The following is a 20,792-nucleotide window of genomic DNA, read 5'->3' on the forward strand; positions in this document are numbered from 1 at the left end:
GGGGCCCTTCCTAGTGAGTCTCCATACGCCACTCTATCCGTAGATATCCTACACTATTCGACCATGGGGGAGGTTCTCCTCATGGGGGACTTCAATGCACGCACACAGAATCGACAGTGTGAATCATTCGACTTCACAGATCCCCTCATCCTACAGGCACTAGACGATGTAGATGCAGGGACCACGAGGATGTCAGAGGACAATGGGCCAGACAATACAGGTTATGGGCAACACCTTCCGGACCTGGGAGCTAGACACCATCTCGTTATTTATAACGAGATGTCACAATGGCCAGAATCGGGAAGACTCACATGTTTCCCATCATCAGGAGGCAGCAGCACTGTGGACTGAGATCATGGTATTCACAGATGATACAGTGGCTCACTCAGCATGGTCTTGACATAGATCACCTGCCACCTTTCCAGTATGATATACATGCACCACACATCCAGCTCTCTCACAGTGAGAGGAACAAAGTCCTTCAGCAGGATTTATGGCAACGATACACTCAAGAGACTTGGATTACACCCAGTCAGCCTCTACCGCCGAGGATGCTATACTACAGAGATCAGTTTATGCGTATCTCAGTGGATGGATTCATACAGAGACCTGGATACATGGATGTGTACATGCCTCACAGTGCCCGAGTGGTGATTGGCCAGCTCAGAGTGTCATCACACCAGCTTGAGATTGAGGCAGGTGGGGTAGCACGGATCCCCAGAGCAGAGAGGATATGCAGACTATGCCAGGAGGAGGTTGAGAGTGAGCAACATTATGTATGCAGATGCACGGCAATTAGTGTCATTAGAGAGAGATACACCACCATCTTCAGTGGACATCCCTCACTCCGCCAGATCATGGAGTCCGCAGACCAATGCAGATTTGGCCAGTTCTTGCTAGAGACACAGCGCCACAGAGAGACACTGCTACAAACTCATACCTTAGGGAGAGGTGGGCGACAGCTCCAGCTCACTAATTTCTTCCAGATATCTATCTCAGTGCCTATCCTGACACATGAGGGGGTTACACTTCAGCGCGTTGCAGACCTCCGAGCCAGGCGGAGACCGAGAGCACCAGGCTACCACACTCCCAGACTACATCAGAGGGAGATCACAGAGCTACGGGCTCGACATCAGCACCATATCCAGGAGTGGCTAGCTCACTTACACTCACACCCGGAGATCATGCTCCGAGGTATTTTTGCCTCGCCATCGCCTATGTATCACATATTACACCCCCATTATGGTACTGGTTGGAGCTAGACAGATCTGCATTGCATTCTTGTATACCCTGCGCATATAGGTTGCATACTGAGCCTCTAGTAGTAGTGCTCCATCCGTCACACCCCCCCACTAGCTCAGTACTTTCATAGTTTATTTCATGTTCATTTTGTCCTTTTTTTTTTCTGGACATCCAAAAGACATTGACAGTTGTACATTGATTTGTCTCATAGGTTGAGTTCGACCTCTAGTAGATGTTAATACAGCTTTCTTTCTTTCTTTCTTTCTCTCTCTCTCTCTCTCTCTCTCTCTCTCTCTCTCTCTCTCTCTCTCTGCACAGCACACCCAGCGTCCATGGGCCAGCAGTTCGCAACAGTCCTCCACATGGCAGCTCCAAGTCAGGGAAATCCTCCAGCTCTCTAGAGTCACTTTTGCACTAGCAAAGGACACGACGAGATAGTCATCGACTCTCCTAAGCTGGACATTCTGGATGGATGAGGATGCTACCACACACACATGAGCTTCCTTATGTATTGCATTGATATGGAGATGTATTTTCACATGTATCCAAAGATGCCTATTATCATCATCATTGTACATTTAGCTAGTTTTCTTTTCCATGATTGACTTACATCAAGGAATTATGTAACACGTGTTTCTTGATCTCATAGACCGGTCTTTTGAAGATGCTTAATATAACTATCTTTCTTTAAACATAACAAATGAAATTTTATTTATGGCCTAGGCACACAAGCTCATGAGCAGACATTCAAAGAAATCTGCTTACCTGAAAAACCTTCATCAAATTAACATAATGCCTCCTTTCTGCAACCAGTCTGTCATGTCTCTCTCTCAAGGCAGATAGAGTATTTTGCTCACCAAGAAACCTAGCTTGCAGTTTCTCTAGCTTCTGCAAAGGCGTTCACATCAAAAAGATCAATCAAAAGCAACTGATCACACCTCACAATAACTTAAGGAAAGCATGAATATATCCTCAGGATTCCTATTTGTAGGATTCTTATTTCGTTATTGCATGATGGTGCATCAGTAATGGTATAAATTGAAACTTTTCTGCTAGTAATTCAAGATGATGTAGTCAAAACACTTAAAGATGGAAAGCTTAAGTGAACTTAGGATCCATGTCAGATGGCTATGGCATAGGAGCTTAGGGAGTAGGTGCAAGAGCATACGCCAATGATGCATGTGTGGAAGGAATGTGTGAAGCTTGCTGTGCGCGGGCGGGCGGGGGGAAGAACATAGATGTCACGGCGGGAGAGGAGTGAGTAAGCAGTTGTGGGTGAAGCGGCGTACGCTCAGACGGAGTAGGTAGTAGAAACTAGGCGGTTGGCTGTATGGGGGTGCGGTTGGAGGTGGCGGGTGTTACTCTGTCTCTTAATCTCTTCAAGTTATAAAATCTGTACGCACTAAGAACACCTGTAACATGCCCACATGCACTACACAGCCAAAGACCAATCAGCATAGCATTTGCACATGCATAAAGACCCAAAGAGTATGGCTGAAGATTGCAGTTGTCATTGTAGATTGTATGTCATGGTAGTGATATGTGAACTCATCTAGGACCAGGAAAGGGAACGTTTCCCCTCTTTAGGAGGTTTTCCCCCCGGACCATGTGAACACCCTCTTATCCACATTTTAGTGTGTATTTATCTTTTGTACTTGGTGCACATTTCGTTATCAAGCAATCTGCATCGAGTTGTGTGCTCTCTTCCTTCTCACGCTTTTCTCCATCACCATGATATTGTGTGTGCGCGCGCACGCGTGCATTGCTATTGCTGGTGGAACTTGGGCAACGCACAGCGGTGCTGTACCAGCACCGACCAAGCAGAGCCCACAGGGCCTTAACTGTGGAACCCTGTTTTTCAGCCTCTTTGCGGCGGTTGCGCCCTCACCTCTGTTCACTGACGACCTTCGGCGTAGTCGCTCTTGCACCCTCTCTTTGTCAGAATGCGCAACAGAAGACTAACGCACGTAGGAGACGCATCACCATCGAGCTCCACGAACACACCCAACGGGCACTGCAACATCCCTCCACCGGGCTCCCATCTCCCGGTGAGCTGCCTCCCAAAACACCGGCCGGAGGAGATGACTATGACAAGGTGCCACTCTAGCCTATATATGGCTCTTCAACTTCCCATGCTTCCACTTATGGGATAATCCAAGGCGCCTTCTAGCCATCGATCACACGCTCGAAATCGCCAACCTTCCAACACCCTCCCTCGATTCGAGCTCCGCAAGCCACCGAGGCACGAGGGGGTCACCCAGGACCACACATGCCTGAGCCGCCCAGGACCACACACGCTCGGGCTCTGATACCATGTCAGAATGCGCATTCTGACACCCCTCGCCGTCGACCTTCCAAATTGACATTGCTCTTCTACACCACTAGCATCTACTACTACTTCGTTGGCCTCACTCACACATTTTCTATTAGATAATTTTTCTCTCCTCCCTACTCTCTTATTTTCAATACATTTAAGAGCAGGCATTGCGTCATCAGTGGGTTGCTTGGCAACTGTATTGGTTGTGTATTAAGTGGGCACTACACTTGCACTGTGTTGGTCAGGTTACATTCAGAAATTTTATTTGCTAATAAACATGGCCGTAAATGATGTGTTTGGGATGCCCAAACACAAGCTCGACGGGACCAATTAACCATTGTGGTCCTATATGATGAGGCATGCTTTAGTTGCAAAGGGGTTTTGGAATGTGGTTAGTGGGATTGAGGCACACCTCGGCTCACTAGCAAGCGAGCACGGTGTTACAAGTGCATTGGAGGGTGATTATGTGTCCATGATGGCTATGAATCCCACACCTTCTCCTACTGCGGAGGAGCATGCGAGATAGGATGGCAGAGATGGAAATGCGCATGCCTTGGTTGCATTGTCAATGAAGAGAGGTATTATCCCACACATTCGCTCATGTAAGTATGCCAAAGATGCTTGGGATGCACTTGCAGCATTGTACCATGTATGTAATGAGGCTCATGCTGCTTACTTACACACGCAGCTTGGGTTTGAACAAAGAAGTGAGGGAGACTCGATGGATGTGTTGGAATTTGACAAACCCTAATGTTCAATAGAAATACACGGAAAACACCAAGTAGGGAACAACAGAGAGCTTGGAAGTGTGGATATATTCTCGAATGAAGTGATAAGATGTGTACAACCACAAGTACCCCGAAAAGTAAAAGTATAGGTGTCCGCACACACCAAATGTCCAGGGGGGAAAAACCTCTATAATGTGTAGAAAAAAAGCCCCTAGTAAGCCCCAGTTCACACGGTCACTACCACATATATATAATCCTACAAGCACATGTATATTGCAAGTGTTGTGCATCCGTATTGGGCAAAAGGTGAGTCCATGCAGAAGCTCCTTCCGTCCGGTGATTACTCCAACACACCGCTTTCTTTGACACATATTTGTCTTCCTTGTCTAACTCTTACGCATGGGTTGAGATAGAAAATTGTGTTGATTTGTAGCAAAGATGGTCAATAAGGCCAATGTGAATGAGGTTGGGTTGTGCATAAGAATGGAAGAATTTAGGACACCCAATATGGCATGTACGTTGGTAAATTGCGAGCAATGAGTGGCCAGTCCAACAAGGCTCAAACCATGGGATCCAGCTTTGCAATGACCTTGGCATCTCTACCTCATTTGATAAGCATGGATGTGGGCATGTTTTGCGCCTTGAAGGGAGACTTGGAGCTCGGTTGACTCTTAGGCTTTATTTGGCTTCCATTGCATTGCCGGATCTTCTCCACGTTTAGGTCCTCTTCCCGGGGGAAGTTTGCATGCGCCCTTTCTTGCCCTCTTTCTCTTCCTCTCTTTCTTTGACCGTGAGGAGGTCATGGTGTATGGGAGACATTACTTAAAGCTGGGAGCTGCACATGGTCTTGTTATATATAATGGGATGTCCCGATGGCCCTCGTCCGACACCCTCACCTCCTTCCCTCACTCGGGAGCTACTAGCACCGCTGACTACTTGATGGGATCTCCGGCTTTGGCACACCTTCTCCCTGACTTCTCCATCCCGCACCCCCCCTTTGAAACTAACCATGCCTACCTCTCTTTCACTCTTACCTGCACACCACCCGTCAGTCCGCCACCCACCCCCATCTCGCATTACACCCTAGGTGCATTTTGATCATGAGCTTGACCCTGTTTACTCCAACCACATCTACCATCAACTCCAGGATGTGGAACCTCCTATCCCCCTACCCGACCTCACATCATAATTGAAAGAGTGCAGAGAGCGGAAGCAGAGTGGCACTAGAATGTGCTGAACATAGAGTGCAAGAGAGAGAGAGAGATATGGAGAAAACTATGCTGAATATACTGAAGCAAAACAGTCCCAAGCAAGAGACACTACAAGTCTCATAAGTGAGGGAGCAAAATATGTACAAGACTGAATGAATAATGAGAGGCCAGCCCCACCTATTTATAGGTGAGGAGGGCTGGCCGACTGGAGCTGAATATGCTGGCCGACTAGAGCATATGAACTGGCCGACTAGTAAAATACCAAAAGGGTTGGAAAAAATCCCAGAAAAATATGTAAAATACGGGTGGCCAATCCACAGTCAAGGGCCATACAAATGGGACCAAAAGGACACCAGAAATGGACAGAAACTGCGGATGAATGTGCTAACACTCCCTCTCAGCACCAGATGTTGAACATAACTCCGAGAAGCCGAAGAAGTCGTCCTCTGTCAAGACAAAAGAAAGCAGCAACAACAGGTACCAGGAAAGCTCCACAAGTAATCTCCACAGCAACTCAGCTACAAAAGTAACAGAACAAGCTGCCAGGTACGCTGTTCTTCTAGAAGAAATCAACCATGAAGGTTGCATCGTGCTGCTCCAAATATCGGTGCCAAACCCAAATATAAACACAGTGTCACAGGAATCCCTAGAAGCCTGTAGCTCCAAGAAGATAATACCCTCACAAGAAATAGAGTCCATTTGCTCCAACTCTGTACCAAGAGTAGCCAAATGTTGTATAATAGCACCCTCCTCGAAGGTCGGCATCGCCAGATGATGTAAGAACTCAACTGCCACGTCTGAAAACTGATGTCGGGACTCCATAGGCAAAACCACATCCAAATCCCAATCCTTCAATCCCTGGAATTACCACTGTGCCCCAGGCACGGTCACGGACACACCTGACCGCAATCGAGAATCCTCACACAACGTAGAAGCAGGCTCCTCCATAGAAGGCATAGGGACCAGCAACCCATCCTGGTTACTGGTAGACGAAGAAAGAATCGGAGAGGAAGCAATAAGAGACAAATTCCCCTCAGAAGGTGTGAGCAAAGATAGTCCACTGTCTTCCTCAAAAACATTACCAGAGATATCATCCTGGCAAGGAGAAGTATGCACAGAAACTGAAGGCAGGGCAACAAGAGAAACAAACTCCTCAGATGCAATGAGCAAAACTGGCCCACTATCCTTCGCTACAGGAACATCTCCAAAAGAAGTATCCATAAGATCACTGGCTCTACAGAGCACCCAGAGGCAGAAAGCATCTGCTGATCATTGGCATCACCATATAGGTCACAAAGCAACTGCCACACATAGAAAGTGGAAGCATCATCAGGAGCATAGATGAAGTGTCAAAGAACCGAATCCTAACAATTCAGGAGGAGAAAGCCATAGATCTGTCCGTTAGTCTTCCTCCACCGACACATATCCTCCGCAGAGGCAAGGTCCGGCAAGCACCGATTCTTGTACGAGAGAAACTCCATCAAACAATACTCCCTGAGAATAAAAGTAACCTGCAACTTCCATGACTGAAAGTTACCACCATCCAACTTGTCTGCCTCATCAAGGAAATAACAAGAGAGTGGTACGGGAGCCAAATCAGAAGTTGTCATCATTGATCCAATCAATAGAACCAACCCTCAAAAGATAAAAACTGTTCAAATCAAAAAACGCTGATATAGGGTCTTTCCTCCTACCAAAACGCAGCCCTAAGAGGCTGGACAGCACCCGAGAATATGTTGTAAGAGGGTGCAAGAGGGAAAGGCAACAACAAGGACAGTAGCTCGGGCTCTCCTCAAGAAAAACGCACAAACTCTCAAGAAGAAGTGTCCTCCACAGGTACCAAGAGTGCCACCAAAGCCTGCAACACCAAGGACCCCCTCTGCAAAGGAGCAAACCCACGGGAGAGGAAAAACGCAGCAAAGGAAGCTGTTGTCCTGAAGAACACAGGCCGCCTATATCCCAAACTCCACGTGGAATAGAAGAAAACTAGTCAAACAGTACCAAAAGGCTGTGTTGATGAAACCAAACTGAAGGGCACAGCAACCAGCTGGTTCAGCCCAGAAAACGCAGCAAAGGAAGCTGCAGATCTCAGAGAAAAACGCAGAGGCAAAGTGACCAGGTTCAGTCCAGAAAACGCAGCATGAAAGAGCTGCAGATCTGAAGGAAAACGCAAAGGAGGAGGTGCAAAAAACAGTGCTGAATCTGGGGCAGCAAAGAGATTGCTAAACCGGGAGCAATGATACCATGAAAGAGTGCACAGAGCGGAAGCAGAGTGGCACTAGAATGTGCTGAACAGAGAGTGCGAGAGAGAGAGAGATATGGAGAAAACTATGCTGAATATACAGAAGCAAAATAGTCCCAAGCAAGAGACACTACAAGTCTCATAAGTGAGGGAGCAAAATATGTACAAGACTGAATGAATAAAGAGAGGCCAGCCCCACCTATTTATAGGTGAGGAAGGCTGGCCGACTGGAGCTGAATATGCTGGCCGATTGGAGCATATGAGCTGGCCGACTCGTAAAATACCAAAAGGGCTGGGAAAATCCCAGAAAAATATGTAAAATAGGGGTGGCCAGCCCACAATCAAGGGCCATACAAATGGGACCAAAAGGACACCAGAAATGGGCAGAAACTGGGGATGAATGTGCTAAAAATAATTCACTACCAAACTCCACACATCTGCCACCACTTCTTTCATCTACACGCGGCAGTCTACCGCCAAGCCACCTTGCAGTTCCATGCCCCATAACTGTTGGTATGATGCTCCGGTCTTAAGCATGAGGTACGGATTGTTGGGGTAAAGGCATTATGCCCACCCTTATAGTGTGTACAAGCCCATAAGTTTTATAGTACATATTACACTTAGTACATTAAAAGTACTAAGTGCACTATGTGCACTAGAGCAAATATACATGTGTGATAGGGGAGTCACACACTCATACTTTGTGAGTTGACTTATCCCCACATGTCTCTCTCTCTCTCTCTCTCTCTCTCTCTCTCCCTTCTTCTCTATGTGTGTCTCCCACATGAAACCCTAACTGTTTCAGCTGAGCTTCTTTAGCTCCTTCAACTGGTATCATAGCTTGATCACCTCCCTCTTCCCACAGTCCCCTGTTGATTACTCTACTGGTCGCTTCCTACTGGCCGTACCATCTGCACGTGATCACCCTGTTGTTGGTCGCACTGTCTATTGTGCGCCTGCTGGTCTTACTTAGCTGGTCGAAGAGCCCTATCTATTGCTGGTTGTACTGCCCTGGCTGCCCAGCGTAGGCAGCCAACCGACCACGCAGCTGAGCCACGCGTGCCCAACCACAGCGTGGGCTGCTCAGCTGTTGGGGTAAAGGCGTTATGCCCACCCTTATAGTGTGTACAAGCCCATAAGTTATAGTACATAGTACACTTAGTACTTTTAATGTACTAAGTGCACTATGTGTACTAGTGCAATATACATGTGTGATGGGGGAGTCACACACTCATTCCCATGAGTTGACTTATCCCCACAACTCTCTCTCTCTCTCTCTCTCTCTCTCTCCCTTGTTTCTCTGTGTATGTCTCCCACACATGAACCCTAATTAGATACTCCCATTCAACTGGTATCAGAGCCTTAAGCTTAACTCAGCAGTGGAGCAGTCATACTGGTCGTGCTGAATTCTGATCTGAGGGTCGCCTTGCCTTCTTTGGTCGCCTTTCTCTGCCCAGCCAACAGGCGTGGGCTGCTCAACTGCTGCCCAGCAGCAGCTGGGCGTAGGCAGCCAATAGCGTGGGCTGCCCAGCAGCCACGAGGACTGCCCAGCCATTCAGGCGCCTACAGCAGCCAAGCGTCTACACGCTTAGTGTGAAGGGGAGGCAGGCGAGCGTGGAGCCTTTCGAGCGTAGCTGGAGGAGTCGGGCAGGAGTTTAGCGGCGGCTCGTGCGCTTGCATAAACGCGTTAAGCGTTGCGGCTGGCTACTAGGCGAAGTCTGCGAAGCAACGCGTTGGGCGGACAGCGCTGGCGAGCGGCGCTCAGCTCCACGTCACCTTCTCCAAGGCGGGTGTCCATCGCTTCGCTCCACGTCATATGCCTTCTCACCTTCAACGCCTAGTCGACCTGCTCAAGCCCGACTACAAACCAGCCATCCGTACAGCTGCAGGCGCATCAGCAGTACCTTCAACATCCACACAGTCAGTGTGTACAGCAGCATCAACAGCAAAAATCGACGCCCCCTTTTCTGCAACAGCATCAACATCATACATTCAGCCTGCAAATTGTAGAAAATCAAAAAATTACAAGGTATTTTGCTTCAATTTTTCTTGGGATTTGCAATTGAGCAGGAACAATCATCAATTGAGCAGGTACAGGTGCCGAATTGCTCAATTTTTGAGCAAAATTGGCAAAATTGGGTGACATTGGTCACAAGCAGGATCAATTTGCAAGAAATTGGATGTCGAAATTTGGGGCTTTTGATGTAATTGTGCAATTGGGCACTCATACATGCTGTATGATGTGAGAAATCGCACATTCGGGCAAAATTGCAGCAAATTGCAGTGCAAATCAAGGGGCTTTTGTGCCGATTGGATTGATTTGCATGCAGGCACTCGCAGTTCATGCTTTGGGCAACGTGTTGATGCCTGGCAAGCACTCAATGTGCCTGTAAATCAAGGGGCTTTCATGTATTGGATGTATATGTGGCCAGGGAGTCGCGAAGACTCTGGATGCCTTCATGTGCGTCAATGTACCATGTATGATCAGCAATTGATCTTAAATCAAGGGGCTTTTCAAGATTTTATGCTTGTTAAGCTTGGCAAAGCAGCAGGCAAGACTCTTATGCCTTGAATCCTCAGAAATCAGCTTGCAGTCAAGGGACTTTTGCCCAATTTCTGTTCGGGACTGTTGTATGCAGTGTTTGGGACTGTAAAAGTCTGATTTTCACTCATTTGGACAGCCAGGAGAGCATTTATTGCTACTGTACCTGCTGGTACAGATTTGGTACAGCTTTGTACAAGTTTTGGCATGGCTGCACATTGATTTGAGTGAGCAAAAATCTCAATTTCAGTTGCTGTACTTGCCGGTACAGGTTTGGTACATCATTGGTGAGCACTTAGTACTGTTGTACAGTACTTTGGAAGGACAACAGAGCACATTTAAGGTGCTGTCCTAAATCTGCAGCAACCAGATTTTGGTGATTTTATCACATACAGTGGGAGAAAAGTTGCATTCTTGCTTCCGAAGTGGGAGATAAACTTTGGGAGAACAACTGTGAGCACTTTGTGTGCTTTTTGGTGCAGTGTTTGCACATTTTGCAGGGAGTCAGGCATTGACAGGTTGCATATTGCTATGGCAACCACAGGTGAGAGCTCTTCATTGCTTCACATCAAGAAGCTTGAAGGCTCACATAACTATGATATTTGGCAAACCCAGTGCTATAATGTGTTGCTCCAGAAGAAGCAGCACAAGCCTATCAAAGAAAGGGGTGTAAAGCCCGCTTCTCTTACTGCTGAAGAGTGGGAAGATATGGATGAGCTAGCAAGATCTACTATCATGTTGTCTGTGTCAGACTCTTTACTTTTCATCATTTGTGAAGAGAAGACAGCTTGGGGAATGTGGCAGAGATTGCAGGACTTGTATGCCCAGCAAAGTGCCTCAAGCAAAGTGTATTGGTTGAAGAAACTCATAGGTCTTCAGATGAAGGAAGGGGCGTCTATAACAGCCCATCTAAATGAGTTTAATGGTATTGTCAGCCAAGTCATTAATCAACCACACACAAGGTGTGGGTTTATCCTCTTCGTTTGAAGAGTGATACATTCGCAGTGTTTCAGAAGTTTGTTGATCATGTTGAGAATCAAACTGGCAAAACACTGAAGGCTTTGCGTTCCGACAATGGTGGAGAGTATATGTCCAAACAGTTTCAGGACTTTTGTGATGCTAAAGGCATCAAGAGGGAGCTCTCTACTCCTTATGATCCTCCACAAAACGGGACAGCAGAGAGGATGAACAGGACCATTCAGGACAAGGTCCGTTCTATGTTGTCACATGCTGCGTTGTCGTGACGTGGGCAGTTTCGCTGGGAAAGTGCGAGACTTCTGGCTGTGAGAGTAGCTTCAAATCCCAGCAAAGAAACAAAACATATATAACTCTTCAAGGGGCTTAAGACATCTCCATTTTGGATGACATGTATATGTGCCAATTCACTTCAATACATCCCCAAATTCAACTTGATGATTGCACATAAGTTATGTGTCAAGAGCATGACCAGTTCCATGCATAAATCTCCTGACCCTTTATCCAAGTGTCTCAAACATAACACATGTAACCATTTACATCACATTTTTCATGTATTGCCAACATCACCATTTCAAGATAACTCTTCATCTCATGAGACCTGCTTTCAGATTCCAACAATTCACAAAGCAAAAGATGGCATATGGCATATATTCATCATCACATGATTCTCACCAGGTATAAAATGAACAAGAAAATAAAACGCCTAGGACTCTTTCTTGTATTGCCGTGCTATTAGTGTGAAGGAGTGGGATTACACTTTACATGAACATATCATTAAAGGGTATATGGCTAGCAAAAACCAAGACGCCTTTTTTATGTGGAAATCAGTCTCATTTTATTTTGAGTCTCCATGATCTTCCTCTCCTTCATAGGGCGATTGCTTTCTCTTAGTTTTGGCAGCATCACAGCCTTCATGCTTTGATCATCAAAACAGCAGCTCATCTCACCATAATGTGTTGCATCAGAGACCAAACTTGAATGAAAACCTTCAATTGAAATAGTAGCCGCCGATAGCCTCAAAGTATGCACTAACCTTTGCTTCTATGAAGTCCTCCACTCTGTTCACAAGGGGTTGTAGCACCAGATTCGCCAGCCAGTCGTCCTTTGCATGAAATTAGCAGCGCATCACTTCATTTTTCGAATTTTTCAGGAAGCGTATCACTGGATAGAGCTTCAATTCCTCTCTAATTCAAACCCCTGCAAGGCTTGAACAGAAGTTATCTTCACAAAACAAGATACTCTGCAAAATTCAAACTCTGGTTTTTTCTTTTCTCCCGTTTCTGCATATCCCCCCCCTTTCGTATCTCTGATTTTCTGGTTTTCCCCATTTTTCCCCGCAAGAGATTCGGGTTCCATTCGCTTTTGCAGCTAAAAATTTGAATTTCCCAGTTTGAAATACACTGCGCCTCCTTTTTTCTTGCTTAAAATCCGGATATTTCCTTTTTTTTAAAAAAAACTTCGTATCTTTGCCACGCAAGCCACCACCTTGCGTCTGCAGCTGCTGCCCTTGCTAGGCGTCATGCGAATGATGCTTTTGCCTTTGTAAAAAGCATGTTCCACATAATCATCATCAGAGTGATGCGCATCACTCCCACTCTCATATGACGCACCCTCTAATGGAGTGATCCCCAGTTTCAGTAGATACACACTGCACTCAAATCCTTCATATTCTCACATCTCTAGCAAACACTCAATAACAATCTGCTCACGACACAACAACTCTCAAGTGCATCCATAGAAGAAGCATGTATAGAAACACCGCCAAGACATTCTCACAACTAGGTCACAAGCAGCATATTTGACGCCAGCATGAAGCGCAAACGGGCTCTTGCTCTCTTGATTCTTCCCTTGCCTTCTCTCTCAAAAGCTCATAGTTAGCTAAGCAGTAGCCGCCCTCTCTAGTCTCTCCCAACCTTAATCATGATGGAGGTCCTTGGTGTTGATAACCACCCATCCACACCCCAGCCTTGTTCTTAATTCTGGGTGGTGGAAATGAAAGCCACCACCCAAGACCTTTCCCTCCATTAGCTTCATCATTGCCTTATTAATGCCCGGGCCAACCCCCAGCCTCCAACAGTGCATCTCATCATACAAACCCAGAGCCTCCTTGTTCTGCTCATTCCGAGTAAGAACAGAAATCATGGCATTCCAAGACATGATATCTCGAAAAGGCATTCTTTCAAAACCAATCCTTGCATCATACATGCTCTCACATTTCCCATACATGTTGAGAGGGGTGTTCCCTACTACAAGGTCTACCATAAGCATAAAAACTCCATGATTCACACCACACTTATGTACAGAGGCTTCGAGACCTGGCTCAGACTCAGCTCGTCTTATTGAACCTCATTTACAATATGAACATATGTCAGGCTTAGTTCCGTACGTCGTACGACTGAAATCGTACGTACTTGCTGTACGGTACGGTACCGTACGGATTCGTACGATACCGTACGTTTTTTTTTTGGGGTCGTCGTCGTTGTTGTTGTTGTTGTTGTGGCTGTTGCGTGGAGCAATTTCAGTCTTCTAGAGAGCCATTCATCGCCATTTGCAGCCTATAGGGAGCTGTTTGTCAGCGTGTGCACTTGCCATTGCCATATTAGGCAAGCGATCATATTGCCTGATGAGGAGGACGAGGCAATCTTCATGGAGCTCTATAGTGAGCTTGTGGCAGCACATACTCGCAGCACCAGGAGTCAGCATGGACGGGGGCCCGAGTAGTTGGAGTTCATAGGCCTTCGGCATCGGCAAAGGGTGGCCTTCGCACATATGTGAGGCGGGGATCCTCGAGCTCCAATCCCCGCCTTCATGATGATATTCCATTGCCCTCTCATGATGATACCCCACTGCCTAGAGAGCCCTTGTTTGATGATGATGGCAACCTACTTAGCGAGAATGATCCCTAGAGTGTCTCGTCCACCTTCGAAGAGTCCTCTTCAGAGAACTCTCTTGATGGACACTCTAGTAGTGATCATGTTGATGATCATGCAGATGTTGGTGATGATGTAGACTTTTGATATGTTATAGCTCTCTAGGCATTGGGCATCTATCTCCTTCTAGCCCATCGATGATGTATTGTAGTATGTAGTATCATGTATGTACGCATGTTGGCGGTCGCCCATGCCATGAGTTTTTGGCCTATCCTTTTGTAGCAATTTTGTACTCTAATGGCATGATGACATTATGTTCATGGTTCTACTATTTTGTAACTTCTTGTCTACAATTTTTAAGTTTAGGAAGTATTTTAAAAAAAAAACGTACTAATATCGTACCGTACCTCAAAAAATTTTAAGGTACCAATTAGTACCGTATTTTATCGTACCGTACCGTACCGTACCTTTCGTACTAACTAACCATGACATATGTACTTAAGCATCATATAATGACTCAAGTCATGGCACTTAATCCCATGCATCTGGATTTGCATTTAATGGCCTCATATGCATGGTTTCACACCATAGACGTGCCATGGCACGACATCCACCCCCTCTAAACCTGCAGATCCTCTGGTATGTGCCAAATCATCATCAAGATCCATATATATCTGGATGTCGTCTTCATCCTCTACATTACCAGGAAGATCATCTTCTTCCTCTTCAACCATATCCATGCTATCACTGTGAAGCCTCTCATCCTGAGTCTCCTGTGAATCAAAAGGATCACTGTCATGTCTTCTTTTAAACATCTTGATCCTTTTGCCTGCTACAAGATTCTTTATCTCTGTTCCATCAAGCTCACACAGGGTATACGTGGCATTTCCATGCACATGCTTGACAATGTAAGGGCCAAACCATCTTTTTGCAAACTTTCTTTGAACAGTGAACTGGTTGTCAAGACTACTATCATACGTTAGGACCCAATCACCTTCTTCAATAGATTTTGGCCGGAGTCTGTGTCTTCTATCAAATCTTTCTTTATTTTTCAACCTTGCATCTTTCAAACGAGCTTTAGCAAGCTCTACATCTTCAAGCCTCCTCTCCAGCTGCCTTATTCGCAATGCAAGGAGGTCTTCCCTATTCAATTCTTCCACCCAGGGTAATACATTCCAAGTTGGAACTACCTCTTCAACTGGCATTACTGGCTTCTAACCATACATTAATTCTGCAGGCATGTATCCTGTCACTGAGCTATGAGTTGTACGGTCAGCCCACAACAAGTGCTATGTACCGCATCTGCCGAATTCCCAAAGGCATTGTAACTAGATCCACTACCCATTTGTAGTGCATGGCAGGTGGGTAGGTTGGTTGCAAGCCATCACGATGTCGCACATTTGAGTACATTTGACATATCATGCATGTTTCCACATATTGGGAAACATCCTTGTACATTCCTTTCCACCAATATCTTTCCTTTATTTTGGTAAAGGTGGCCCACACACTTCGATGTCCAGCCCAGAGACTCTCATGGAATTCTTTCATGAGCTTCCCTTGAGTCTCTTTATCACATATGACTCTCTGTGGCATAGCATTCCTCTGCTTAGGATGCTTCCACAGGTACCCATCCTTTAGAAAATACCCATATGCTTTTCTGCGGATCCTCTTAAATTCTGAGTCAGACCAATTTTCCTGTCTTGTCAGAGTACTCAAGTATTGACCAATAAGCAACCAATCTCCTTCATACATTTCCTCAGTAAAAGACTCAAGTGCATTTGATAGGCAAGTATGGTCCCCTTTTGCATATGCAGTAGTATAGAACTTTGTACCTACATCATCAACGTCACTAATCATCCCTTCTTCATCTTCATACCTGGCTCTTGATAGCATATCTGCAACTGGGTTATCTTTTCCTGCAATATGCTTAAACTCAGGATTTAGTGACTTGATATAGGCAATCCACCTAAGCATAGCGATATCTGGAGTGGTGGTGCAGCTTGCAATCATCCCAAGGAGTGGCAAGCAATCAGTTTCCACAAGTACAGATGTCCCAATAAGATATTCTTTTTCACATTTTAGAGCACTGACTATTCTCCATAACTCCCTCTTGATCTGCGGATATTTTCGCTGACGAATGCTTAATACCTTTGCTCCCTGATTACATACCTGTGATCATCCTCATCATCTTGTCCTACTGCCCATCCTATCCCAGTAGGACTAGTATCAACTGTAACAATCACAGGCCTGCCACACTCATAATCTGCCTTCCTTAGAGTAGATGATGATTGGAGCAGATATTTCAGCTTCCGCATAGCTTTAATATGTGCTGCACTCCACAAAAATTTTTGATTTTTCCTCAAAAGTTGATAAAGAGGATCTGCTACATGTGCATAATGCAGGATCCATATAACATAAAAGACACATGCACCAAGAAATCTCCTCAACTCTGTAACATTAATGCATATCTCTTTCATTCTTTGTATTGTATCTATCTTGGCTAGACAAGGTCGGCGTCCATTAGTACTACAAAGATGCCCCACGATTAGCATTAGTACTACAAAGATGCCCCACGATTAGCACTTCACCAACCCCAAACACTGATTTCAATCCAGACAAAGTAAGATTCACCTCTTCAAGCCCGGATAGAATCATATCACAATCTTTTATATGATTTGCCACAAACTTGCGGCACCCTTTCGAATCCAAATCCCCATCTTTATCTTTCTCATCACAGCCTTTTATTGGCACATCATCCAGAAAAGGCATAGTTATTTGTGGTATGAAGTCTCGCAAGACTTTATTCATTCCATTCATCATATGCGCCACTGAGTTGGTGGCTCCCTGTGGTAAGGTACACATCCTTACCAATCCCAAAGGGGTTTTCATTGTGGTCAAGTCCCTGCTTTGTATATCCAGCTGGAACTGATCATATCCCGAATACAGATCACCCATAGAGTATATAGCTTTCCCTGCAAATGCTTCTGCAAACTCGTCCACAATCGGACCTGCTCCCACATTCCTGATTGTGACCTTGTTTACAGGTTGCATGTCTTGAATGAAGCGCAATGTTCCATTTTTCTTTGGCACGGTAAACCATCTGTTGGAGTATGGAGCGCATGATGGCTCCAAAATTCCCATCCTGATCTTTTCTTTTAGTAATTCCATCAGCTTTGGCAAGAGAGCCTTTGGTACTGGAATCGGCCGCAGGTTCCAGGGCACATGTGGAACAGTGAAGATCACCATTGGCGCTGTTACACTTGGATCAACACAGCCTATCTCATGCGGCTGAAAAGCAAAGGCTTTCCCATGTTTTACAAGCATCTCCTCAAAGCATTCCCTTGGGTTTAGCGTTCTCAGAAATCGCATCTGAGGTCATTTCGGGCTCCGTTTTTGCATTTGCACAGGTGTTTTCGTCATTTTCTGCAGAAATTTCGACAGTGCAGTTTTCTGCAAAACAGGCATATGTACTCTATTGTGGACCGTGCTACATAGCACGAGTTGTTTTCTGTTCAGTCTTTGCTTCATTACAGGTAGCTTTTGCATCAGTTTCAGTCAGTGGCCATGGCTGATAACAGCAATGATGTATTTCGCATGTTATCTGCTGATGATGACAAATTGGATGGAGATGGCAACTACCCACTTTGGGCATACATGATGCAGCATGTTTTGGTTTCAAAAGGAGTGTGGAACATTGTGCAGGGTATGGATGTACGTCCAGGTTCTATGGATGTAGGATCTGTTGAGGATGTTGCAGGTTCTAGCAGCTCTACTATTGCTGCTATTTTACCCACTGCTGAACAAGCTCGTTGGGATGGTAAACATGCGCAGGCTCATGCATTGATTGCACTTTCTGTCAAACGTAACATCACCCCACATATTCGTGCTAAAACAGCAAAACAGGCTTGGGATATTCTAGCTGGTTTGTATGCAGGTCGTGACGAGGCAAAAATCGCTTACCTGCATAAAGAGCTAGAATTGAAGATTATGCAAGAAGATGATGACATGAATGTTTTTCTTGCTGAGATTAAAGACAGAGTATAGGGACCTGCAAGCGATCGTGAAAGCTCACCTCAATCGGAGAACGTGAGTCAGAGGGTACTGGCAACAGAAAATCCTTTTCACCAATCTTCAGCTCTTTTAGGGTTTCCTGTGTAAACTTATGCCCAATTTTTTTTTTCCGAGAAAAGATCCTTTCATTAGTTATATAAAAACGCCCGTAGCGCTACAAAAGATCTCTCCTGCTCCTAAGAGAGATAGAGCAGCGAATACATCATGGCAGCCCGGGAGACTCTCCCTAGGTGCTGCAAAATACAAGCATCAGTACAAAGAACTGAGCGGCTAAATCATACAATAGGGGGGGGGAAGAGCCAAACAGGTGGCCTGTAGTGCCAACGGGGGGATCCCGTGTGTAAGGTGTAGAAAGGGCCACAGCGCCAAGTGGTGTGAAAGGCCTGGCGCCGTAAGATCGCCTCATCCGAGTCTCCCCGGATGCGGTCGTACTGTCCTCGCAGGGTGTGGATCAACTCCTGCCAAATCCCCCGTACAGTCTCTGCTGGTGGCTCCAATCTCCCCTCAAAGGCCGTAAAGCACCGGGCCCTCCAGGTGAACCAGATGGTGAGGCTGCTGAGGAGCTCCCATCGTAAATCCCTCTCCTGTGTCCAGCTGGCGGACGAGAAATCCGGTGCCGGAACCAGGCGAGGCTGGCCCCTAATAAATCTGATGGCCTGACTGCCCTGCTTCATCTCATAGCCCATAGCAGGCCCTGACGAAGTCGACCAAGCAGCGGCACCCCACGTAAACATACCCTCCGGAGAGAGGGGGGCCAGAATACGCAGCATCCGCCGCAGCCAAATCTGCTGTGCCTGAGGGCAGTCCCAAAGGCAATGTCTCTGTGTCTCCATAGGGTGGCCGCATCGGACGCAGGCCGCCGGAAGACCGCTGTAAACAAGCCAAGTGCCAACTGCTGAGCCCCTGTGGGCGACCAGCCACTGAAAAGCCGAGATCCTGCGGGCCTGCCGACTAGCCAAGAGCCGAGCCCAAAATCCTCCAGGAACTCCTGTGAGAGTCCCTGTAGTCGCCAATGCCCCGCTGCCGCTGGAGAAACCGTCCTCCTCGCCGTCAAAATATGCCGCCCCAGCCGAACAGTATACTGGAAAAAGGTGATCTCTGTGGCCTCAAGGGATGCATAAGGATCATGCCACTCGTACTCCCCGGGGTCCCACTGTACCCGGGCCAAGGGGCGCGCTGCATATGCCCATATGCGCCAATCCGGGAGCACATCAGCAGGGTCGGGGTCAATATGCCACTTCCGAGAAGCGGCGGCCACTACCCGAATCCTCTGAAAGGTGCACTCTGCAACCAAAGGCGACTCCACCTCCACTCTCTAGAGTCTACCCTCATCCTGAATCTCATAGTAGAGGCATCTGCCATCCTCAGTGCTAGCTCTGACAGCAATCAGGATCTCCAACTGTGTAAAGGCTCCCATCCACCGTGGGGCCACTGGCTCGAGAGGCGTGAACCACTCCTCTGTGAATGCCTCCTGTATATCATCCCTCATAATCAACCCCCCTCTGAAGTGACTCAGCCTCTCCACCTGGATCTCCTCTGGTAGACTGCAGAAAGCCTGCCAGTCTCCAAAACTACGAGCTGGGCCTGCCGCCAAAGGTCCCCAGGCTAGACGAGGCCGAGAACCCAGCATATGACCCTGCTCCGTGCGAACCGCTGGGCTCCAGATGAGCGGCTGTCTGGCCCGCTCCTCAACACAAGAAGGAGGCCACTAAGAGAGCCCCGGTCTCAGCAGCTCCCAAGCTCTCAGGATACTCAAAGCAAATCTGTCCTCCCATCCTCTACTGAGGCCTGTCCTCCTCATCTCTATGAAGATCCAGCGAATCTCTGGTGCCCAAGTACCCCCTGCTGGGGGCGCCCGAGCCTGCAAACAGTCGCTACAAGAGGAGCTCTTTCCAAGGCTCAGTGCCGCTCGCCTGGAAGCAACCCCCGAACAATAAGCTTCCCCAATAAGGCTCTACTCTGATCGACTGGATCTATAATGCCCAAACCGCCCTGAGCCAGCGGAAGTGTAATAACTGTCCATGCAACCTTTGCCCGAGCTGGCTGACCGTCCCTCCCGGACCACAGAAAGTTCCTGATCAGCCTCTGTACCTGGCTGATGCAAGAGCTCGAGAAAATCCAGCAAGACGTAATGTACCACATGGTCGCTAAAAGCACCTGATTTGCCACCACCACCCTCCCAGCCAAGGATAGTCGAGCTGTACTCCAATACAATAGCTTCTTCCGAATGCTCAGAAGAAGCGGGGCAATCTGCTGCTCAGGTGACAAATCTAGGCCAATCTGGCATCCCAAATACCGCACTGCTGTGCCTGGAGGAATCCATCTAAAAGTCCGGGCTCCATGCCGGAGTGGGAGCACTACTAATCCAAAAGGCCACTGTCTTGCGCCAATTGATCAGTGCTCCCGAAGCTGCACTAAAAACCTGGAGCGACTGCTCAGCCCGAATAAGATTGGCCTCATGGCCATGCAAAAATAAGCCCGTGTCGTCTGCAAACTCAGCATCAAGCAGGTCCTCCCCCCGGACTGGGAGCTGCAGTCCTCTCAAACCAACCTCTTCTGCCGTCAAATACATACTCATAGCCTCCGCAAAG

At 47.0% G+C, this 20,792-nt stretch overlaps 1 protein-coding gene and 1 pseudogene across 1 annotated transcript in view; both read right to left on the reverse strand.

Annotated features, from left to right (window-relative positions):
* The window catches only part of LOC147627884 (paramyosin-like protein), a 172,524-nt gene that overhangs the window by 35,000 nt on the left and 116,732 nt on the right, over window positions 1–20,792 (reverse strand). The window contains exon 15 of the mRNA XM_086814859.1: window positions 2,008–2,130. Coding sequence (XP_086670985.1) covers window positions 2,008–2,130 — 123 coding nt within the window. The remainder of the gene's footprint in view (window positions 1–2,007; window positions 2,131–20,792) is intronic.
* Window positions 6,363–20,792, reverse strand: part of LOC147627885 (uncharacterized) — a 59,791-nt pseudogene continuing 45,361 nt past the window's right edge.

Source organism: Cibotium barometz, chromosome 20 (assembly GCF_041138505.1).
Source record: "Cibotium barometz isolate CiBa-2024 chromosome 20, ASM4113850v1, whole genome shotgun sequence".
Classification (NCBI taxonomy): domain Eukaryota; kingdom Viridiplantae; phylum Streptophyta; class Polypodiopsida; order Cyatheales; family Cibotiaceae; genus Cibotium; species Cibotium barometz.